Genomic DNA, 25,034 nt, shown 5'->3' with positions numbered 1-25,034 from the left:
GTGTGTTGATGAGATAAAACTGGCTGCTCCCGCTCCGGAACCCGAGGGCCGCCCGGTCCTAGTGCCTGCTGGATACCCGGGGCCCAGGGGTGTGGGGAGGCCGGAGGCTGCGGCCCAAGCTAACAGCGACCCCGCTCCGCACATCTCCCCGCGGGCTGCTGATGGCCGGACGCTTCCTGGGGAAGACTTTAGCGACCGTGTCTCTCTCTGTGGCCTTGGCCTCAGTGACTCTCAAGTCGTTGGGCCGTTGCAGCATCGCGGCGTGCAGGTATTCCCTCTTCTAGTACTGGCTCCTTGTCCCGAGTCCTTGTGTTGTGAGGGGGAAGCAGCTTCTGGTCGGGCGGCTTCAGTAGGCTTTGCTTGGGTCCCAGCTCTTTACGGCCATATACACGTTTTTTAAAAGGCTCTAAAATGTTTTACTTGCCTTTTGAGAAAAACAAGCGGTAGTGACCTTTCTTATGATACTCGAACTTTGCCATCCTCCATGAGTCACTAACATTCTTGTCCCCAGAGAGTTTAAATAGCACATGTTTGGGTGTGGTGTTGTTCCGTGCCATTTTTTTGTTTTTTTGGTGGTTTTTTTTTGGTTAATACTTAAAACATTATTGTTAAAATTAGCACATGCACGTAGTTTAAAGATGCTAACCGTATAAATGCTGTAAAAGGAAAAATATAAGTCGTCATTGCTTTCCTCCACTTCTCCATTTCAGTGTAGATAATATATTTATTAGTTACCTTTTTAAAAAAATTTGCCTTGGATAAATTCAGGCATTTATGGTAGCTCACGCTGCCTCCTCCTTTTATTCCTCTCTTCTTCTGGTTTCTAAACACGATGTCCTAGGTACCATGCCCATGGTAGGCGCGGAGTAATAAACAAATTTTATGAGGCTGCCTCTAGGAGTTTTTGTTTGTTTGTTTCTTGTTTGTTTATATTTTTGCTTCTCATGTCGTGTTTACTTTCGGCACGAGGAAATTTTCTTCTATTTGTTTTTTCCCCCATTTTTTCTTCTGTCCTGTCCTTTTTCCCCACCCCCGGAACTCCAGTGATAGCTTTTGGACTTTCTGGGTAGTGCCTCTGTTTCTCTTTTTCTTTAATTTTCCATTGGTTTGTCTGTTTGTATGAAGTTCTTAGAGATTTTCCTCAAATTTATCTTCTAGATTACTAGTTCAGACTGCTGTCCTGTGCATTGTCATCTCTTCTATTGAATCGTAAATTTTGACAAGCACTTTTTCCCCCTAATTGCTCTCTTTAATATCCTTTTCTTATTTTACGGCTATAAAAGTCCTTTGAATCTGTAAAACTAATAATTAGAATAAAAATTATTTTCTGTTTCCTGAATTGTCTGACCCTTCTGGGTCACTGGTTCTGTTCCTTTTTGGTCCCTTTTCCTTGTTTTTTTCTCAAACATCTGGCGGATGCTAGTTATTTATATTTTGATTAATGTAGATAATAGGCATTGTTTTCTGTAAACAGGAGCACTGATTGAATATTGCCCCCAGGTACCAGTGCACCTAGACCTGACGGTTTCGGCTGAGGGTGTGTGAGCAGGTGGCAGCAGGTGGACTGGCTGGAAACCTCCCCCGTCCCGTTCCAGACTTTACACTCGTGTAGCAGCTTCCCCGCTGAACATAGCTGCCCCAACTTTATTTCCTCAGTGTGAATTACGGAGATATTAAGCCTAAATTTCTGCTGTGTTCTCTAATACCTAATTCACAATAGAGGTTCTAGTCCTTCATTTTCTTTAAATTTTGGTTTTATCCTGGGGACAAACAACTAATACTGACTTTTTGTTTGTAGGGTAGGGAGGGAGGAGGGCTGATTTCCATGGTTACGTCCCACTGCTCACTTAGGACATTTGGGCCCACTTATTTCCAATGTAACTCTCTGGTGGGGCATGTTGGTATGGGGGGTGCTTCATGTGTGTGTGGTGGGGAGACTGGGGGTACATGGGAGCTCTGTGTTTTCTGCACAGTTTTGCTGTGAACCTGAAACCGCTTTAAAAAATAGTCTATTCAAAAAAAAAAAAGGCAGGTAGTCCTTTCCTCGATTCACACAGGGACAGGTACATGGAAAATAAAAGACATAATGCTCTTGTTAAAAAAAAAAAAAGTTGACAAAACCGATGGAAAGATAGTGTTTCAAGCAAGAATGGTTTGAATATCAAAGGAGTAAGGGAGGTCTTGGGGAAATTTTGATGAAGGCTTCTAATACTTTTGCTAAAATTATCCCCACTGATTTGACTGTGAAGGTATAAAAGTGAAGTTTGCTGAATAATGTAGTTATAAATAAAATGTAATAGAAATATAATAAAAACAAATTTGATTAATTCCTTGTTTGAAGACTTAGGTTATAACCAAATCTATATACTTATATACCTATAATATAAAATTTATTTTCATAATACTTCCCTTCAGTTTTATTGAGATAAAATGGATATACAGTACTGTATAAGATTAATGTGTACAGCATAAATATTTGAAATACATCATGAAATGATTGTCACAACATGTTTAGTGAACATCCATCATCACAGATAAATACAAAATTAAACAAATAGAAAAAAAAATTCTCCTTGTGATGAGAACTTTAGGATTTACTCTCTTAACCACTCTCATATATTTATATAACATATAGCAGTGTTAATTATATTTATCACGTTGTACATTATATCCCAAGTACATTTTTGTCTTATGACTGGAAGTTTGTGTGTACCTTCTGACCACCTTCATCCAGTTTGCCCTCTAGCCCCGTCCCCCCTGCCTCATTACCACAAATCTGATCGCTTTTTCTATGAGTTTGTCTTTGAAGTATAATTGACCTACCACACTATGTTAGTTCCTGTTACACAACATAGTGATTTGATATTTCCATACATTTTAACTTGATAACCAGAGTAAGTCTAGTTACCTTATGTCACCATACAAAGATAACATAGTTATTCCCCACATCTTACATTTCATACTTGTGACTCATTTATTTTGTACCTGGAAGTTTGCACCTCAATTAATCTTCTCCCTTTTTCACTTCTTTCCTTCCCCTACCACCCTCTCGTCTGGCAACCACCTGTTCGTTCTATGTATCTATGACTCTGTTTCTGTTTTGTTTGTTTATTTGTTTTGTGTTTTAGATTCCACATATAAGTGGAAAGACAGTATTTGTCTTTCTCTTTTCTCTGTGTGACACTTCACTTAGCAGAATACTCTCTGAGTCCAACCGTGTTGTCACAAATGGAAAGATTTCATTCCTTTTTTATAGCTGAGTAATATTCCACTGTGTGTGTGGGGGGGGGGGGAGAGAGAGAGAGAGAGAGAGAGACATCTTTATCCATCTTTTGATGGGCACTTAGGCTGCTTCCATATCTTGGCTATTATAAATAATACTGCTGTGAAAATGGGGGTGTGTGTATCTTTTCTAATTAGTGTTTTTGGTTTCTTCAGATAAATACCCTGGAGTGGAATTGCTGGATCATATGGTAGTTCTATTTTTAATTTTTTTGAGGAATCTCCATATTGTTTTCCGTAGTGGCTGCACCAATTTACATTCCCATTAGCAGCGCACAAGCATTCCCTTTTCTCCGCATCCTCACCAACACTTGTTATTTGTTGTCTTTTTGATAATAGCCATTCTGACAGGTGTAAGGTGATATCTCATTGTGGTTTTGATTTGCATTTCCATGATGATTAGCAGTGTTGAACATATTTTCATGTTCTGTTGGCCATTTCTGTGTCTTCTTTGGAAAAATATTCGGATCCTCCACCCATTTTTTTAAATTGGGTTGTTTTTTTGTTTTGTTTTTTTGCGGTACGCGGGCCTCTCACCGTTGCGGCCTCTCCCGTTGCGGAGCACAGGCTCTGGACGCACAGGCCCAGCGGCTATGGCTCACGGGCCCAGCCGTTCCGCGGCATGTGGGATCTTCCCGGACCAGGGCACGAACCCGCGTCCCCTGCATCGGCAGGCGGACTCTCAACCACTGCGCCACCAGGGAAGCCTGGTTATTTCATTTTTATGGGATAGATTACCAGGAATGAAATTACTGAGTTGAAGGATATAAGTATATTCATCATTGATTGCACTTAGTTTTCATGTCTCTATCTGGACATTTATCTTTCATGACCTTAGTGATTTAAAGAATATGGACCTTTATTCTGTAAGTTATCCTTTAATGTGGGTGTGTTATATATTTCCTCATGTCTAGACTCAGGTCATATATTCTTGTAGGGAATACCTCAGAAATGATTGCTCTGTGCTCTCACTATAGATATCAAGAGGCACATGAATTTGACTTATTTCACCACCCCATAAAGTTGGTGTTTGTCCCATCCACCATTTGTCTCAGGAAGGGCAAATTGTTACAGTATTGTGAGAGCAGGGGAATGGAGCTGTCATCAGTTTACCATGTTCTCAGAATCCCCTTTATCATATTAAATATCCTAATTTAGGGTCATTAGGAATTTTAATCTCTAAGAATAATGAGAAGGCATTTAAATTCTTAGGAAGAGAAATGAAAAATTTTTGTGTAGGCTGTGAGGTAAAGGTTCAGTTTTTTGTTTTCTCTTTTTTTGTATATACTATCTAGTTATTTCAGCTCTACACCTCTTATTTTACTCTAAAGTTTGTAGTTTGTACATTTATCACAGTCTGACTTCAAGTAATATTACATTACTTTGTGTATAATGTAAGAATCCTACAACAGTATATTTCCATTTCCTGTTATTCTTTTGTGCTATTTTTGCCATACATTTTTTACACATGTATGTTAGACCGTAAACTATTTTATAAAATTGATTCCTTCGTGTAGACCTAAGAGTCTTCCTTTACATTTGTTTTTGTGGTTGAATTTTTATAACAAACTTATCTTCCCCAACATTTGTGCTAACAAAAGTAAACTTCTGTCCCTTTTTCTCAATGAAAATAAATTCAGTGATTAGGTTTCAATTAATAAGATTTAGCAATATTTTAAAAAAATATTTATTTATTTATTTTGGCTGCACTGGGACTTAGTTGCGGCACTCGGGATCTTTGTTGCTGTGTGTGGGATCTTAGTTGTGGCATGCAGGATCTTTAGTTGAGGCATGCAGGCTTCTTAGTTGCGGCATGCAGGCTTCTTAGCTGCAGCATGCATGTGGGATCTAGTTCCCCAACCAGGGATTGAACCCACGCCCAGTGCATTGAGAGTACAGTGTCTTGGCCACTGGACCACCAGGGAAGTCCCTAACAATATATATATATATATATTTTTTTTTTTAAATAAATTTATTTATTTATTTATTTTTGGCTGTGTTGGGTCTTAGTTTCTGTGCGAGGGCTTTCTCTAGTTGCGTTGAGCGGGGGCCACTCTTCATCGCGGTACATGGGCCTCTCACTGTCGCGGTCTTCTCTTGTTGCAGAGCACAGGCTCCAGATGCGCAGGCTCAGTAGCTGTGGTGCACGGGCTTAGTTGCTCCGCAGCGTGTGGGATTTTCCCAGACCAGGGCTCAAACCCGTGTCCCCGCATTGGCAGGCAGATTCTCAACCACTGCGCCACCAGGGAAGCCCCCTAGCAATATTTTTATATTTGAAAATAATCAGTCACAGATGTTGGATCTTTACACTAATATGCATCAAATTAGAATTTTCTGATTTTTAAGTCTTTGAAAAGTTCTATTTTGTGGTCTGTGAATTAGGTTCTTTAATTAATTAATTTTGTACTTATATAAAACATTTTTCTTTTTCCTCCCAGTAACTCATTTTCATCCTGTGGATTTCATCTTAACTCCAACATGATGTCTGGTTCTGATGGTACCAAAGAGAATTCCCACAACAAGGCTCGGACATCTCCTTACCCAGGTTCAAAAGTTCAACGCAGCCAGGTTCCTAATGAAAAGGTAGGCTGGCTTGTTGAGTGGCAAGACTATAATCCTGTGGAATACACTGCAGTCTCTGTCTTGGCTGGACCTCGGTGGGCAGATCCTCAGATCAGGTGAGTAAATTAGTTGGTGTTAGCCGGGTGTAAGACTTTTGGAGAAGGTAATGGTTGTATTTGTAAATTATCATTTTATGGTTGAAAAATAGTTTTTATCCAGTGCTTGACTTTATTATAACTCAGTTTCCATATTTGCTTGAATTCTTTTTTTAAAATATTTATTTATTTATTTATTTTGGCTCTGCCAGGTCTTAGTTGTGGCACATGGGCTCTTAGTTGCGGCATACGGGCTCTTAGTTGTGGCAGGCGGGCTTCTTAGTTGCGGCATGCATGTGGGATCTAGTTCCCCGACCAGGGATTGAACCCAGGCCCCCTGCCTTGGGAGCACGGAGTGTTACTCACTGGACCACCAAGGAAGTCCCTCACATTTGCTTGAATTCTTGCCAAAGCTATTCAGTTCATTTTTGTTTATTCTTTTGGGGGTTTTACGGTGATCTTTCCAAATAGGTAAGTCTATTTTGTTGTGGAGTTTTTTACTTTATGAAATGATAAGTGGTGGTCTCTGTTTTTATTTCTTTTGTTTGGGTTATCAATAACACCTTTTGTGGTTATTTTCCACAAAATAGACTTGTATTTGAATAGTGAATATTTTTCAGAAACTTCTTCCAGATTACTAAGAACAGGATGATGATAAAATTAGACCAGTGTGAGAAGATAGAAAAGGGATAGAAAACGGAGAGAGAAAGAGGAAAAAAAAAAAGTCAAGCAAAAATGTTTTGACTAAATTCAGAGAAGTGCTGTGTTGATTCATGTTTTATATTTATGTTTCTTTTGATAAATATAATGATAGAGTTGTAAAATGTGCTGTGAGCTAGGCACTGTACTAAATGTTTTATAACCATTATTTTATTTTATTCTTATAACTATTCTGGAAGGCAGACAGGGTTGTTATTTCTACTTTATAGAGAAATAAAAACACACAAAAAATGGAAGCACAGAAAGTTTGTCCTTTGCATATGGTCGGTCATGTAGCTAGTAGATGGTATAGCTTGGACTTGAGCTTGGTCTGACTTCAGATTTGATGCCCTTAACTACTCTGCTAAACTGCTGCCCTAGTTTTGGAACATTTTATAAGTTTGATTTAATGGGTAAATTTATTACAAATGATCGTCCTCTCAAGGCCTTATTTAGTCAGTTAAATAAGAACTTTTGCTAGTTGGATTGATCCATATTAGTTCATTAGGTTGTTAAACTTTACCAGGGCACTTATTGCTGTGACTTGATTTCTACCCACAGTTTCCTTATTTAATCCAAAGGTGTGTTTGTGATAGTACTTGGATTATTAATTAATCAAGAAGCTAACTTGTGGAGAAATTATTAGCTGTAAATGAGTTCCATTTCCCTCATTTTAGAGGATGTACATGTTTACACATATATTATACAAACACATTATGTACAATTAAAATTAATGATGTTGGCAGGGGTGCTATACAGTGTAAACAGAGAAAGACAATACATCTTCTTATTTTTCATTCAATTTGTGTTTTAAAAGTTAAATTTGTGTCACTGTCTAAATCAAGCTTTATTACTAGCGTTAATGCTTCAATTATACCTAGAGTCACGCTTTTTTTCCCCCAGAAGATGGCTCCCTTTATTTATCTAAAATTTTATTATGAAACATTTCTAACATACAGAAAATTTGAAAGAACTTTATGGGGAACACTCATAAATCCACCACTTTGATTCTTTTATCAACATTTTATTACACTTATTTTATCACATATATATCCATCTATCCCTCCTCCTTTATTTTTTTTTTTTTTTTTTTTTTTTTTTTTTTGTGGGACGTGGGCCTCTCACCGCTGTGGCCTCTCCCGTTGCGGAGCACAGGCTCTGGACGCGCAGGCTCAGCGGCCATGGCTCATGGGCCCAGCCGCTCCGTGGCATGTGGGATCTTCCCGGACCGGGGCACGAGCCCGTGTCCCCTGCATCGGCAGGCGGACTCTCAACCTCTGCGCCACCAGGGAAGACCCCATCTTGTTTTTTTGGTGTATCAGTACATCTCCCCCTATATACTTCAACAAGTATTTCATTAACTAGTATTCAATATTTATTTAGTTTCTTCTTTTATTTTTACTGAAGTATAGTTATTTACAATGTTGTGTTAATTTCAGGTGTACAGGAAAGTGAATCAGTTATACATGTACATGTATCCACTCTTTTTTAGATTCTTTTCCCATATAGGTCATTACAGAGTATTGAGTAGAGTTCCCTGTGTTATACAGTAGGTCCTTATTAGTTACCTATTTTATATATAGTGGTGTGTATATGTCAATCCCAGTCTCCCAATTTATCCCCCTGCCTCCTTCCCCCCCGGTAACCGTAAGTTTGTTTTCTACATCTGTGACTCTATTTCTGTTTTGTAAATAAGTTCATTTGTACCATTTTTTTTTAGATTCCACATATAATGGTGCATTTCTAGAGTCCCAAGAGCATTATAAGTTGGTTTTATAATTTCATGATTTTTACCATTTAATTATTTTTACATGTGCGTTCAATGGAAGAATGGTTAGAAGTCTTGAGAAAATGTCTGGATCATTCAAGTTGGAAATTATTTCCAAAACAGAGCACAAATATATCTATTCTCTTGCTTATTGGAATTAAAGCAAGAAAAAAAGTGAAACTTATGTCAGAGCTGCCCGTGAACTGTCCAGTGCTATATACATATTCACCGTCAGTGCAGCTATGTCAGCGATTTCATAATGGGGAGGAAAGTAGTTTATTTATAGCTTAAAAAAATTTTTTTTGAGTATGACATACATGCAGTAAAGTATACATTTCTTAAGTATGCAGGTGTAGCTCAGTAAGATTTTATATGTATATAACTCTGTAATCCAGAGCTATGTCCAGATCAGATCTGGAACATTTCCAGCATATTATATCTATTTTAATCTACATCATGGTTATTATGAAGTTTGTGGGTGAATTCATGTTTTGTGGGTTTACTTTGATCAAAGTATTAATCAGTGTACATTTGAAGAAATTAAAATTACTTTGAAACAGTAGAAACGACAAAATATCAGAAGGAATCTTAGTTTTAGAACTATAGGAACCATTAATTGCCATATTGTGCCCACGGCCAATTCCACTTTGCTAATAGTAACATAGACTTTCTTGTAGTATGTGGGAGGAGCTCCAGTGTGTCTGCCGTTAGTCCTTCCCAGAGGGGTTACAACACATATCCTTGTCTTACAAGGTGTTTTGGTTAAACAGATCTTCTTTTTCCAGAAACTGTTTTGAAGGAGTTGATGAATTTGTAAATGAAAACTAACTAAAGTTGTAACTAAAAATTTAGTTTCAAGGATACTGCTTTTATAAATAACTGACTGGCATTATTAAGCTGTTGGTAGTGTTGGGTCATTATTTCTTATTTTGCATTGGTATTCTCATTACAGTGAAAGCAGCTTTTCGCCGAAGTTTAATGAAAAGGATGGGCATGTTGAGAGAAAGAGCCAGAATGGCCTGTATGAGATAGAAAATGGAAGACCTAGGTAGGTACTGGGGCTGGAACATCTTACAATAATGGGTCTTTAAAAGGTAGAAAATACTGTCAACGAAAATTCAATTAACAATCAAGGTAAGAAGAATGAAGGGAATTTTATTCAAACGAACTGAGGATTATAACCCGGAAGACAGACTCTCAGAAAGCTCTGAGAACTGTTCCACCTGTTCGAAGATACAGTCATATACATTTTCGAGACGAAGGATTGTACACTAAAATGACATACCGATATTTCACATAAAGTTCACCGAAGATACATAGTCCAGGTGAGCACATACAAAGCAAGCAGCAAGTCACCATGCCATGTTTCAGAGTTGGGAGAGAATGCCATTCTTTTAAGAAGCTACATTGCTAGTGTCAGAGTAAAGGGGAAAAAAGTGGATTTTTATGGTCAAGCAGGCGCTCCCATCTTGAGGAGGTCTGGTTAATGTGCAGTGCAGATGCACACTGCACATGAAGGAAGGAGGGTGGAGGCCCAGATGGACACAGAAAATTTTATGTTTAAATTTTCTTGTCCTGCGTTAAAATATACATTTTATTTTATCAGTATAATTAATGTTTATTGAGTGCTTGTATATACCAGACATTGTATGAAAGAATTTATGTATGTGATCTAATTAAATCACCACAATAACCCTGCGGGTGGATATTTTTAGTTCCATTTACAGGTAAGGAGGGAGAATGTTAAGTTGTTTGCACACAGTGAGTGAGTGGTAGAGACAGGGTTTGAATGCATCTTCTTGTAACCTTACCTTGAAGTAGAAATAATTACAGTTGACTCTTGAACAAAACAGGGGTTGAACTACACAGACCCACTTATACATGGATTTTTTTTCAATAGTAAATATTACAGAATTACACCGTCTGAGTGTGGTTGAATCCCTGGATGTGGAACCACGGATACAGGGGGACCGTGTATACAGAGGGCCGACTATAAGTTTATACGGGAGCATTGATCAAGGGTCAACTGTAATTGAATAGATTAACAGAGAAGGAAAGGATTAAAAACTGTATTTCAGTAGTTATTTATAAAATGAGATAATACCTTAAAGTAAGAATTTGTCCAAATATATAAGAGTAAAAATAAAAATAACCCAACAATTTAACATCACGTATCTTTGTACTTTTTTTATTTTTAATTTTTTTTTGGCCGTGCTGCACAGCCTGTGAGTGGGATGTGGGATGTTAGTTCCCCGACCAGGGATCTAACCTGTGCCCCCTGCAGTGGAAGCACAGAGTCTTAACCACTGGACCGCCAGGGAAGTCCCTCTTTTTGTACTTCTAAAAATGATTTTTCTACACAACTCCAAAATTTTCCATTTTCCTTAAGAAGACGTTATACAAGTTAGGAAGAAATGTAAAAATTAGCATGCCTCAAATAAAACAAAAAAAGGATCACAGATTTGGTAATCATGCTTATTACCTCGTAAAAATGTTGCAAAAACTAAAATAATTTTAGTTCTTCTAAGACTTGGAGATAGTAGAGCTCCTCTCACCCCAGCCTGGTCTTTCTTGCTAAATTCTTTCTTTGTTCATTACTTACTTGCCTTTCTATGTTATTGAACCTTTTCAAGTCAAACTCTCCTTCCATTTGACTTACTCCTCAGATTCTTTTCTGGGTAAAATATATTAAAAGACATGCACATATATAAAAGGATAGTCAGCAAAGGCAAGATAGCCTGTTGTTTTAGTCAAGACTCTCTGACTAATGGAAACCAACTCTAGCTTGCTTGAGTGAAAAAGTGAAGTTTACCACAGGGCTATAGGATCATCTCAAGCCCAGAGCAGAAATGCAGCTAACTTTAGGAAAGGGTGGAGTTGGAAATCCATTAGAACTGTCTCTCTGCTTTATGTCTGCTTTTTTTTATATGTTGCCTTTGGTTTTCTTTTTCTGCAAACAAGTTTCTCTGCTGCTCAGGCTATAGGATAATCTATGTGTCTTTTCTACAGCTTCTAGTTTATAAGTAACAGGCTTGGTCATCTATAAAAACTAACATTATCTCTCTTAATATTGGCTTTGATCCTTTGTATTCAGGGGTGTATGGTTACATGGAATAAAACATAGCTGCTGACCACCCTGCCCCTCCTCCTGAATTTGAAAAGTAGAATTATCATCACCTGGCCAGGTGTCTTGTCTTTCTGTTTTTATTTGCAAGTCTTGCTGAAATATTTCTAAGTCTAGTATAAAACAATATAAAGATTCACTCAACTTTAATAAAAGTCACAGGGAAGACCAGAATAAAAAGAGATGGCTGAAAAAGAAAATTTGACAGGTTGTTTATTTACTTTCACATACTGGGAGGATCAAAGATATAACATTAAATAGGTAAGATTGCAGATTAGGGCATTTGATTTTACATAATGGAAGTTGAACATTTAAGGAATATTGGAAGAAACTGGAAGAAAATCACTCAGGCATGAGTGTTGCTATGTTTATCTGACAGACTTTTGAACATTGGGTGTGGCATTAGGTTAAATAGTAGTTGGCATTTTTATAAAATTGTTATAAAAAATTGAATTTGGTATATTTGAAATCTTGAAATATTAAATACTTCTATCTCATTATATGCTACAAAATATCTATTACTGATAATAAAAATCTAGTAGAACCCACTGTGAAAAAATGGACTTTAAAATGTAACCAAAACTATTTGAGTGAGATAGGTTGTAGGAGAGTGGAATGGGAAAAGAGGATGTTGAGAAAGTGAAGTGTGGGTGTCCTCAGTGATAAAGCATTGCTGTCGCAGAGGTAGACGATGATTAGGTGTAGAGCATTTCATTCTTCCAGATTTGAGTCCAGTAAGATTCTAGTTTGAATTTTGAAGTATAGGTGAAAACTGAAACAAATTCTTATATTGTAGAACAACTATAGAAATGAGATCCTCCTCCTGGATCAAGCCCAAAACTTAAGACAAGCACGAAAGAAGAGTTAAATAACACTATAAGGAAATCTGTACTTTGAGTGTCAAATATGTAATAGTGCTACTCGATTTGTGTAGAGATATTATTTCCTTCTTATTGCTCTTACTACCTTGTTTTGGGCCATATCAAGTTGTGTTAAAAAAGATGAGCACATTCAATTGATTTTATGGGTTTTTTTTCCCAGAAATCCTGCAGGACGGACAGGACTGGTTGGCCGGGGGCTTTTGGGGCGATGGGGCCCCAATCATGCTGCAGATCCCATCATAACCAGGTAAGAACTAAAACACACTTCAGTAGCAAAGAGCTGAGTAATTGGATAAATACAGACTGTAACAGGAGAGGCCACAGCAGTGAGAGGCCCGCGTACCGCAAAAAAAAAAAAGTTAATGGCGGTATGATTTTCTTTCCTGTTTGGTTAGAAACAGGAAGGTGTGGACCATCGGAAGTAGGGAGGGAATATGAATCATACATAGGAATATCATTAGCATTTAATAAATGTTAATGAGGTTCACTAGTTAAAATGATATATTATTTCTGTTGTATCAAGAAATTTTGTTTTAAATTTAGTGACAATGTATTTGGTACTAACAGAAACATAACAAGAAACTACTCTGTTTAAAATCCTTAAATGAGTCCATTGAGGATAAAATCTGAGAATGTAAATGTGATATGCAAGCTTTTCATCATCTGCATGGTCCTGCCTTTTTGCCCAGCAGCATCTCTCTGTATTCAGCTTCTCTTCCCAGGGCTCTAGCCATGACTGGCTGGCTGGCTGGCTGCCTGAGCAGCAGAGGCTCTGTGTTAGTCTTCGTTTTCCCAGCTCCTTGCACATGAGGTGTAGTAGGTGCTAGTAAACGTTTCTGAGTGGACAGAGCCATCATTTGCCACCTTATCCCTCCTCTTACCTAATTAGTGTAAATTCTGTTTGTTTAATTTAAGTAAAATAGTATAGTGATTAAGAGTGCAGATTCTGGAACCAGATTGCCTGGGTTCAAATCTTGGTTTACACAACTTTTTTCCTCTGCAACCTCAGGCAAGTTATCTACTTCTCTGCGCCTCATTTTCCACATCTGTAAATAAACACAATAATACAGCTACTTTATAGGCTGATTTTGAGACTTAAGTGGATAAATACATTAAAGCACAACAGTATCAGGTCCATAATAAGTGCTATATAAATGACTTTTAAAAAGTAAAGGCTAAAAATTTAAAAGTAAAGTAAAGGCTTTTACTACCTTTTTACTACCTTTTAAAAGTAAAGGCTAAAAAACATGTCTTTTCTCCATGTTCGCTGTCTCTACCTTCAGTCCTGTGCTCATCGTCTTGTACCTGGACCATGGTAACAGTCTTCTGGCTGGTTTTCTTGCCTCCAGTCTTGCTTCCCTCCAAACCAACTTCCAAACTTTTGTCAAAGTGAGTGAGCTTTCTAAAATACAAATTGCTAATGGCTTTTTCCCTGCTTAAAAAATATTCTCTGGCTCTCTAAGCAGATGAATTTGATGAATTCTTTGCATACTTCTCCAGCCTCACCATCTATCTTTCCCTCACTGATGCTTATGTTGCCACATATACTTTCAGTTTCTTGAATACATTATTTTATTTTATAACTTTGTTTCCTGTCTCTGGCATCCTTAAAAACAGATGTTGTCTTCTTATACCAATTATTCTTTCATTTCTATTTACTGTACTCATCAAGCTGTCACTCTTGTAGTTTATTCACATACATGTCTAGCTCCACTGCTAGACTATGAACTCTTTTGGGGGGGGGGAATTATGGGTTAGATATGGTATTCAGCCACAATATAAAGAAATCTGGGCACTCATATCTAAACTACTATATTCAAAAAAATTTTTTTAACATCTTTATTGGAGTATAACTGCTTTACAATGTTGTTTTAGTTTCTGCTGTATAACAAAGTGAATCAGCTATACGTATACATACATCCCCATATCCCCTCCCTCTTGCGTCTCCCTCCCACCCTCCCTCTCCCTCTGCTCTAGGTGGTCACAAAGCACTGAGCTGATCTCCCTGTGCTATGCAGCTGCTTCCCACCAGCTATCTGTTTTACATTTGGTAGTATATATATGTCAATGCCACTCTCTCACTTGGTCCCAGCTTACCCTTACCCCTCCCCGTGTCCTCAAGTCCATTCTCTACGTCTGCATCTTTATATCTGTCCTGCCCCTAGGTTCGTCAGAACTACTTTTTTTTTTTTTTTTTTACATTCCATATATATGTGTTAGCATATGGTATTTGTTTTTCTCTTTCTGACTTACTTCACTCTGTATGACAGACTCTGGGTCCATCCACCTCACTACAAATAACTCAATTTCGTTTCTCTTTATGGCTGAGTAATATTCCATTGTATATATGTGCCACATCTTCTTTATCCATTCATCTGTCCATGGACACTTAGGTTGCTTCGATGTCCTGGCTATTGTAAATAGAGCTGCATTGAACATTTTGGTACATAACTCTTTTTGAATTATGGTTTTCTCAGGGTATATGCCCAGTAGTGGAATTGCTGGGTCATAAGTTAGTTCTATTTTTAGTTTTTTAAGGAACCTCCTTACTGTTCTCCATAGTGACTGTATCAATTTACATTCCCACCAACAGTGCAAGAGGGTTCCCTTTTCTCCACACCCTCTCCAGCATTTATTGTTTGTAGATTTTTTGATGATGGCCATTCTGACCGGTGTGAGGTGATACCTCATTGTAATTTTGATTTGCACTTCTCTCATGATTAGTGATGTTGAACATCGTATCATGTGTTTGTTGGCAATCTGTATATCTTCTTTGGAGAAATGTCTGTTTAGGTCTTCTAAACTAGTATATTTTATTGAGTCTCATGCGTAGTGATGATTAGATCATAGGCTTTCTTTTTTGGTTTAGTACTGGAAGTTCAAAATCTTTATCTTTGCCTAAGGGACTATTAAAACTATTCTTAAAATTCGGCAGGAGGAAGTAGATGTGGTGGGTGTAGGGAAGGAGAAGGGGAGATTTATCAACATCTTTGTGAAGGAGGCTGTGGTTAGAAAAAGCACATTCTGAAATTAATGTCGCCTCGATGCTTTAAAAAAATGCAATTCAATTTGAGATATAAAATTAAATTAAAGGATAGTGTGAGACTTCTTTTATCAAAAGCGGGGATAAAGATTGAGAAGCACTTTTCTTGAGACCAGCTGAACCTGTATCATATAATCTGCTTTTCTGAAAACGTAGGGCAAACTGTTAAAAGCAAATATTACAGATCTTTTTCACTACTTAAAATTCTTAAAAAGGATCCTTGGATTAAAAAAAAAAACTTTTATGACCCTTCTTTTTTTTTTTTACATCTTTATTGGAGTATTATTGCTTTACAATGGTGTGTTACTTTCTGCTTTATAACAAAGTGAATCAGTTATACACACACATATGTTCCCATATCTCTTCCCTCTTACGTCTCCCTCCCTCCCACCCTCCCTATCCCACCCTATGACCCTTCTTTTAAATTCTGTTCTGCTTTTAATTTTTTTTGATAAATCTTACTTTAAGTAGTAAAAACTGTTTATATCTTGAATTTTTATTATGGAGACTATAATATCCTTTATGGAAAGTAGACATTTGTCTTGGTTTGTAACAGTGCTAAATAAAGAATATTTTTAATACAAAACAATATTTCTTTACAAAACTAGCTGATTTGAGGTAAATTTATATATACTCTGTTATAAAGAAAAATATATCTTTATAGCTTTGTCTTAAGCTTGAAATAGAACCTTGGTCTTTGTTCTAAATCAGTTATGACCTTACATTACTGTTATAGGTGGAAAAGGGACAGAAGTGGAAATAAAATTACCCATCCCATTTCTGGGAAAAACATCTTACAGTTTGTTGCAATAAAAAGGAAAGACTGTGGAGAATGGGCCATCCCAGGGGTAAGCATTAAAATTAAGTCAAATCAGTGTTGTAAGTTCTTTTTAGTTGCTTTATTTACTACAAGGTTATTGTGTATGGATCTTTTCTACTTCATTTATTCTCCATTCCTCCCCAGTGATTCTTTTGCAATGAAGTATCATTGTCAATGGCAAATGTAGGATAATACAACAAAGCTGTTAGAATCTGAGTCTAATTCTAAGACCTTTGGGAAAGAACATGGACTTTGGAGTTAGACCCGGGCTTGTGTTTTGACCTTTGCACTTTGAGCTAGTGATATGGAGTTCAGACCTTTGTTTTAAAAATAATCATACATATTTCACAGGATTATTAGAGATAGCATATAAAGCCTGGTATAGTAGGTACTCACTAATATTGGGTTTCATCTCAGAACTCAACACCTACTCCAAGCCCAAGGTAAGATTTTTAGTATTTTTAAAAAGATAACACTATTACTGTTCCTTGTAGTTTTTTGAGTTTTCATAATATCATCAGGAAGAGTATACTTCTACTGAGTTCATGTCAGTAGTGTATTTCAAGGGGCTTTTAAAAATGTGTATGTGTTCAGTAGTGGGTTTTATATTTTATGCCATATTGTGAAATGGAGATAGTTTGATGAGAGGATGGCTCTTTGTATACACATTCTCCTATCTGCAGGAATGGCTTTTTTTCTTTGTCGGGTAAAATGGAATGAAAATGAAGGTTGTAGCTGACTGTTACAAAAGCTTAGGCTAATTATAAGAGCCAAATAGTCAAACTCCACTCAGTGCTGAATGCAAAATACAATGATATCATCACAGGATCTTATATTTTTATTGTCATTTGAAATTCTGATCAGTCAGGGAACTGTTGTCGTTAATATAATTTTGAGAGTCGTTGATCTACTCAGTATATTTTGAGCATCTGCCTTTTGTCAGCTAATATTTTAGACATTGAGGATACAGCAGAGCAACATAAACAAACATCCTTGTCTTCCTGGAGCTCACACTCCACTGAGGGAGACAGATAATATAACATGAACAAGTTACTGTAATGTTAGAAGGTGATAAATATCAATATTAAGAAAAACTAAAGCAAGGAAGGGGATTAGGAAGTGTTTGAGAGTTTGCAATTTTCAATAGGGTGGTTAGAGAAGGTCTCCTGAGAAGGTGACATTTGAGTAAAGATCTGAAGGAGGTGAACGACTGAACCATGTGGATGGATATCTGGGGAAAGCATCTTGGGCAGAAGTCATAGCAGGTACAAAGGCCTTAAGGTTGGGATATGTCTGGCATATCCTAGGAACACTGAGGAGGTCAGTTTGGCTGGAATGGAATGACCAATGGGGAAAGTATCAATTGCTGTATTCTTTCTTGCCTGCATCCCTTCCTTCCATAGCTTGACTTTGGAAGATACCAGGAAAGGAGTCTGACTGGCTCAGTTGACCGTAGGCTAACTTTGGACTAATTACTATGGTTGAGTATATGGGATACGCTGCTAAGCTGCTTCTACTAGAAACAAATGATTTAGAGAAGAACATATCACAGAAGATTATGGGCAGATAGAGCAATATATGTCCACTGCATCACTCAGTAAATATCTATTGATTGAATTGAAGCTTATTACTTTTTCTAAACAAAAATGTGACTCTTAGGGGATGGTGGATCCAGGAGAGAAGATTAGTGCCACACTGAAAAGAGAATTTGGTGAGGAAGCTCTCAACTCCTTACAGAAATCTGGTGCTGAAAAGAGAGAATTAGAGGAAAAGTTGCACAAGCTCTTCAGCCAGGAACATCTAGTGGTAAGAAATGAAGATTTCCAGGAAGGATTTAGTCCTGGGGATTAATGAAAATTACTTAAAGTTCACCTGGAGATCTGGTAGATCATTTTCTGAATAAAGTGAAATACTTGTATATTTGAAATACACGTTCATAAAAACAAATTAATTGTAGCTCTTAACTGTAAATAGATTTCTACTCAAATTTTTATAGTCCAACTTTAGGCCAGTTACATCATTTACTATAATACATTTTTTCCTCTTAATTTTTCTTTAGGTGTGAGCTAATGTGACACTGAGTTCACCCATCTAACGGAAAATCTTTTCTTTTTTAAAAAATTTGCATGAATTCAGCTTTTTTGAAAGGACATTTATATTTAAATATATGTATATATATATATATGTATATATATGTATATAATATATTTTAAATTATGTTAAAAATTATGTTCAGAGTTTTTCTTGTTCATAACCATTTAAGTCTCATGGCTGTTTTGTCTACATACCCTTTGTGATTAAAAAAAATCACTTTATAAGGTATATGTGCACTAATAATAAGGAAAAGGGTAGATTTTCTTTTCTTTTTTATTGGCTTTTCTTTGAATTGCTTTGTTTTCTTTCTAGAATTAGGATTTCTTAATTATTTATCTATCAATATGCTGTCTGGGTTTCGGGTCACATTTGTCGTAGATGGCTGGATCCAAATCTTTTCATGTATTAATAGCTTAAATACTAGTCTTTACTAACCTTATTTATAGATTTCTAACTAGAAGAATCTATCTTTGCATGTCTGAAACTATAATCACAGAAGTTATTAAAACAGAAAAATACTTATAGACTCTTAAAAAAAATCATGTGGCCCAAATATGACTATTCTTAAATTCTGAAATTAGAGTCTGAGGTATTGAGGGTTTTATGAATTTTAAAGCTGCCTCAAAATGTTCTTGAGAATACTGTTCCCTGGGAAATTTATTTATTTATTTTTAAAAATATTTTATTCTTTTGATGCTATTGTAAATGGAATTGTTTTCTTAATTTCTTTTTTTAAGAAAAATTTATTTATTTGGTTGCGCTGGGTCTTAGTTGCGGCTCACGGGCTCCTTAGTTGTGGCATGTGAACTCTTAGTTGCAGCATGCATGTGGGATCTAGTTCCCTGACCAGGGATTGAACCCAGGCCCCCTGCATTGGAAGCGTGGAGCCTTAACCACTGCACCACCAGGGAAGTCCCTGTTTTCTTAATTTCTTAATTTCATTTTCACATCGACTTTTTCTTGGCTGAGCTGTGCGGCTTGTGGGAACTTAGTTCCCCGACCAGGGATTGAACTGAGCTCTGGCAGTGAAAGCACCAAGTCCTAACCACTGGACCATCAGGGAATTCCCTCCCTGGGAAATGTAAAACAAGTGTATGGAATGCTACATTAAAGGTCCTGTAATATTTACATTTCTTTTTTTTTGTGATAAAAAGCACGTAACATATAATTTGCCAGCTTAACCATTTTTAAGTGTACAGTTCACTAATGTTAATTAAACGTGCATTGTTTGCAACAGGATATTTCTGGTTCTAATGAAGGTAGCATGCTCTTCTCTACCCATTCCTGTTCACCCTGCACTTTTTTTTTGGTCTGTCTCCTTTTAAAAATAGATATATAAAGGTTATGTTGATGATCCTCGGAACACTGATAACGCATGGATGGAGACAGAAGCTGTGAATTACCATGATGAAACAGGTAATCTTACTTATGTTTTTTAAGCTAACTGAATTAGAGGATCCAATTTAAGTGAAGCAGACTACTGGGGCACAGTTAAATCTGGACTATTTTAGCATTTTAAGTCAATCAACTACCGGTTATAGGATAATATTTGTATGAAAGCAGATTGTTTATATTAAAAGAATATGTAGAAGAAAGCTTTAAAAGTGTTACCAGTAACTAATATCCTTTAATCCATTGGTAGCATATAAAATTAAGGTTAAATTTATAGACTAAAATTATGTGCCCTAAAGTTGTCATTCTTTTAAAGGTTTTGCCCTGCCCCCTTCCTGTCTCAGTATAACCTTGTGCAAATCACATGTTCTCTTGGACTCAGTTTTTTCCTTACAAAATGGGCTGGAACTAGAAGATCTGTCACTTTTACATTCTTGTTGAACTTCGGAAAACTCCCAGCACCAATTTCATTACTTCCAAACAACAACTCTAACCAAAGTATTAGGATAATTCATCCTGGTATTGAGAACTTAAAAGAAACATTTCAGAAGGAGAAGTATGCAAATATAATTTACAAGCAGGTCTTTACAACTTAAGTACTGATAAATTTGTTAGCTCCGTATTTTTGGAGTTAAAAAACAATGACTGACCCACTAGAGGTTGATTTTATAGTGTTTGAGTTGTTCAAATCACTGTTTTCACTGTTCTATTTTCTCTCTGAACTTAAAAAAAAAGTTGTGGTCTGATAATTCCAAATCTCTGCTATATCTGAGTCTCATTCTGATGTTTTGTCTCTTCAGACTGTGCTCTTTGCCTTGTAGCATGCCTTCTAGTTGTTTTGAAAGGTGAACATGATGTATCCAGTAAAAGAGACTGAGGTAAATAGATCTTTAGTGTGAGGCCTTATGTTTAGTTGACTAGGAGTTAGGCTGTACTTACTTGCTGTAATTGTACCTGTCAGAGGCTAAAATTTCCTCTGGTGTTTTTGTTTTTGTCTCTTCTGTTGTCTTTGGGGTTCTCTAGAGACTACTTAAATAAGGTCTGTGCCACGCAATTCTTTCAGTTACACTCCCTTGTTATTTTATGGAATCCCTATTGCTGTGGGATTTGGAGGGGGTTTGTGGGCTTTTGGAGGAGAATCATAGGAGAACTCAGTGATTAGGGCTTAGTTTTTCAGTGAGCCTGGGCCCCTGGGCTGTGACCTTCACTGCGGCTTCTCAGCTTCTTCCTTCCACCCTCACACTCCTTAGGCGAGATAGGAGGCTAGAGTTGGGTATTTCCCTTCCCCCAGGTTGGTTAGGACTGGTGAAATATTTTCCTTAAGGGCAGAATGCTTTGTCTAATTTCAGAATGGTTACTTTTCCCCTCTCCCTGCTGCAAGCAAGTGGGGATTTTTCTTGTCTTTACTCTGAGAACCTGGTGGCATTCCTGAGATAAAACTCCTAAAAATATGACCCTCCCACCCCAAGACTGTGCCTCCAGGAGATTTTCTCTCTCAAGCTAGTTCACAGATCAGTTTCCAAAAATGAGTCAGTTACCTTTTAAATGTTTCTACCACTTGTTAGCTCCAGAGGTGGGATTCTGTTCCTGGTAAGTTGTGATTCTCTGTATTTGCCTGTCTCTCTAGTTTTCAGGGTGGCATTGTGCCCTGTGACCTCAATTCTCTGATGGATCCAAAAAGAGTTGTTGATTTTCAGTTTGTTCAGATTTTTTGTGTGTGAAGATAGGAGTGATGATTTCCAAGCTCTTCATGTGTCAGACTATAAACTTTAAACTTTTTAGAATTCTGTTTTGTGTAATTTATTAGGTGACCAGAAGGGGAGGATGCTTTTCAGACATTATTAGATCTGATAAAGAGCATGTTAGAGGACACTGTTATTTAGATAATCAGATATTTTAATTTAACTTTTAGATTCAGGTTTACTTCTTAATTCTGGTTCTCCATTGAAAATTGGATGTTGTAGTTGCTGTGAGATACACAAAGAGCTGTCATTTTAGCACTGGGATTTAGAAACCTGTTATGCTGAAATATTCAATTGATTCTTTTCTTTTAAGAAGCAGCTTTATTATTTTATTATTTTAAAGATAATCATTGTAAAGATAAAGGATATAGTGTTTATAATGAGTTATTTAGAAAATAGGTGACATAAAGTGGAAAAAATTTTAAAGCACCAGTTATTTCATTTCCCAAAGATACCACTGTTAGCGTTTTGATTTATCTTTTTCCAGATTTTATATAGTTGTTTTTAAAATAAAATGGGCTCACACTGTACATTCTGTTTTGTTACTTGAATTTTCACTTAAAAATATATTATGGACATATTTCCATATCAGTATTTATAGAATGGTTTCCCTTTTAATGGGAGTGCATTGTGTAGCTGTCTTATCATTTATTTAATAATCTGTGCCCTCTAGATGGAAAGTTCGGTTATGTCCCATTTTCTCTTTTTGGTTATAAATAATGTCGCCTTGAATACTTCAGTAGCCTTGTCTTTTTATTTCCTTAGGATAAATCCTTTGAAGTGGAATTGCTGGGTTGTTTATTGTATCCCCAGTACAGAGTCTGGTGCATAAGAGGCACTCTGATATTTTTTGAATGAATGCTCATCAAAGAGCATTTGCTTTTTAAAAGCTCTTGAAAAACATTGCCAAATTGTCCTACAGAAACATGCCATTTAGATTGCCAACAGTGATTGAAAGCATTTCTTTTTAATTTTTGATAATTATAAATATTTTAATAAATATATATGTATTTATAAATATAACTCTAAATATTTTTTGAATTTTATTTTATTTATTTTTTATACAGCAGGTTCTTATTCTCTATTTTACACATATTAGTGTATACATGTCAATCCCAATCTCCCAGGTCATCCCACCACCACCTCATCCCCCCACTGAATATTTTATTTTATGGTTCCTGGTTTGGTGTCATACTTGGAAAAGTACACTTACCTTAAGACTCTAAAGTGAGTCATCAATAATTGTTTTCTTTCATTTTTTTTTAACATTTAAATCTGTAATCCTTCTGGAATTTTGATGTGAGTTTTCATGTTTATTTTTTTTCTCTTTTTTTTTTTGAAGGGTAATATTTTTACTTTTTAAAGAGAAAAAGCTTTCTTACTGGTACCGTCACTTAAAATTTAGGAACTTAGTTAAAATAGGGGCATTTGGGAAATTTGGAATATTCTAGTTTTTAATTCACTTGGCCACTTAATATAATGATGATTTAAGGTTATTATAGTAGCAATACTTGAAGATACAGAATTATGCTGAAAAAGAAATGAATAAATTACTTTTTCTTGATGATGTTTTTTCTTTGGTAACCAGGTGAGATAATGGATAACCTTACCTTAGAAGCTGGAGATGATGCTGGAAAAGTGAAATGGGTGGACATCAGTGATAAACTCAAGCTTTATGCTAGTCACTTTCAATTCATCAAACTTGTGGCAGAGAAACGAGATGCCCACTGGAGTGAGGACTCTGAAACTGACTGCCATGGGTTATAGCTCGCAATCTCCACGAAAGCCAAATGGCAACAAAGGAACATGTACTGAAGAGAAGGCAGCGTCACAGAGCTCATATATAAAAAGGGCAGGGGTAGATCACTTGGAGATTATTTTATTCACTTTCAAAATGATTTGCATTTAGAAGGTTTTGCATCCGAATAAAGTTAGCAAATATGGTGAAACAGAACACAGAATTTTCTGCTTTCCAGTCAAAAGAGCTATAAATAATCATATTTTGTATGCATTTTATTTAAGCATGGCTTAAACCAAACTTAACAACTGATGCTCTTCGAAGAATCAGAATCTAAATAAAGGTAAATTTCTGTTCAGCCATAACTTCTGCTTTCCATGTAGTTCTTGTTTGTCTTTTTTTTTTTTTCCCCATTGATCTTCTGAGGTCTGAAGGATGTTCCTGTCACATCAAGCTTCTTTCAGAATAGCACCGATCACCATTGTTTAATCTGATTTATCTTTAAATTATTTGCTTTGCATTTTGCTTTACATGATCTTGTTGAAGCTGCTTTCAAAAGTGGAAGCCTCATGTATTCTTGCCTTTAGAGTTGTAAGTTTTATGAGGAAATTTCAGTCACTCTTAGCTGGTAAAGGTCAGGATCAGCGAACAAGAAATCATGTTCTCATTTCCAAGAATTATGACTTAAAAAAATGTGTGCAGGAAACTAGTAATTTAAATTGCTATATGCATTTCACTCTACTGTAACTGTGTGTGCCATAAATGAATTAAAAATAGATGTTCAGAAAGGAACTGAAATCAGAGACAGAGGAGGTCTTTGGGAGTTTGGGTGTTTTTTGTTAGAAAGAGATTGTTAAAGACTGACATAGGTTTTTGAGAGACTCACTATTAACATTGTAATTCCCAGAGGAAAGGAAAGAGTTGGTGTTCCACGTGTTCTTGGAAGCAGGGAAGAGGAAGGAAAATAACACTGCCTTGTCGCATGTGTATCACGTTCTGGCCAAGATATCCAGTGGGAAAGTCTCATGATACTAATTCCTGTCAGCCTGAGGTAGGGACTGTCATAATTCCATCTTCATTCCAGTTGGACTACAGGTGGGGCATCTGAAGAAAAGGAGGGTTTGGGGATAGAGACGTGGTTGTTTCCTTCATATATTTGAAAAGAGTATTAGGCTTACTCTGTAGCTAGAGGACAGAACTAGGGCTAAGGTAAATCAATCGAAAAGGTGTTTTTTGTTTTTTATTTTCTCTCCCCCCAACCCCGAGTTAGTGTCAAAACTCCTTTGGGGTAAATTTGAACTGAACTGACAGGAGGCTTTTTTCCCCTTAGTGTGACTATAAGTTTTGCTGAGAAACATTAGAATGTTTGATTTCAGGATGCTGCCTCAAACCTCTCTGGAAGAGTTACAAGGTTTATGTGCAGTATTAATTTTCTAAAATCCATAAAATCCTGGTCCTTGGGTACATAACAAGGGACTTGTACTTGACAAGAATGATCTGCTCATTGGGTGAGGGGTGGGATAACCTTGTCCCAGCATGAAAGAGTCTGATTCTACGTTTACTGTCTGGTAGCAAGAAATTGCTTCTTCCTGGCATGGAATAGAATTCTCTAAAATTGAAACTACTTACAGAAGCTCTTGAGAAAGTTTGAGCAATTGCCTAAAGAATGACATTTACTTCTGTTTTAATAGTTTTGACACATCTACCCTGACATTAGTAAAGATATTAGGTTATATGAAAATTTTACTTAAAGAATGAGTAAAGCACGTGATCCGCAGATAATTTTTTGTGGCA

At 36.6% G+C, this 25,034-nt stretch overlaps 1 protein-coding gene across 3 annotated transcripts; it reads left to right on the top strand.

Moving 5' to 3' along the window:
* The first annotated feature begins 3 nt into the window (after window positions 1-3).
* Window positions 4-23,605, top strand: NUDT9 (nudix hydrolase 9). 3 transcript variants are annotated; one of them, XM_073805599.1, is made up of 9 exons: window positions 4-268; window positions 5,721-5,960; window positions 9,359-9,454; window positions 12,572-12,658; window positions 16,191-16,302; window positions 17,934-18,080; window positions 19,700-19,784; window positions 20,561-20,638; window positions 23,091-23,227. In XM_073805599.1, the coding sequence occupies exons 1-8, from the start codon at window positions 162-164 to the stop codon at window positions 20,635-20,637; spliced, it is 951 nt and encodes a 316-aa protein (XP_073661700.1). In that variant the 5' UTR covers window positions 4-161; the 3' UTR covers window position 20,638; window positions 23,091-23,227. The 3 variants fall into 3 exon arrangements, with proteins under 3 accessions (XP_073661700.1, XP_073661701.1, XP_004322211.1); XM_004322163.3 differs by lacking the exon at window positions 20,561-20,638 and having other exon boundaries at window positions 14-268; window positions 23,091-23,605; XM_073805600.1 differs by lacking the exons at window positions 17,934-18,080; window positions 20,561-20,638 and having other exon boundaries at window positions 23,091-23,605.
* The last annotated feature ends 1,429 nt before the right edge of the window (window positions 23,606-25,034 follow it).

Source organism: Tursiops truncatus, chromosome 5, assembly GCF_011762595.2.
Source record: "Tursiops truncatus isolate mTurTru1 chromosome 5, mTurTru1.mat.Y, whole genome shotgun sequence".
Classification (NCBI taxonomy): domain Eukaryota; kingdom Metazoa; phylum Chordata; class Mammalia; order Artiodactyla; family Delphinidae; genus Tursiops; species Tursiops truncatus.
The sequence above is the reverse complement of the archived record's forward strand: the minus strand, read 5'-3'. Positions and strand labels throughout refer to the sequence as shown.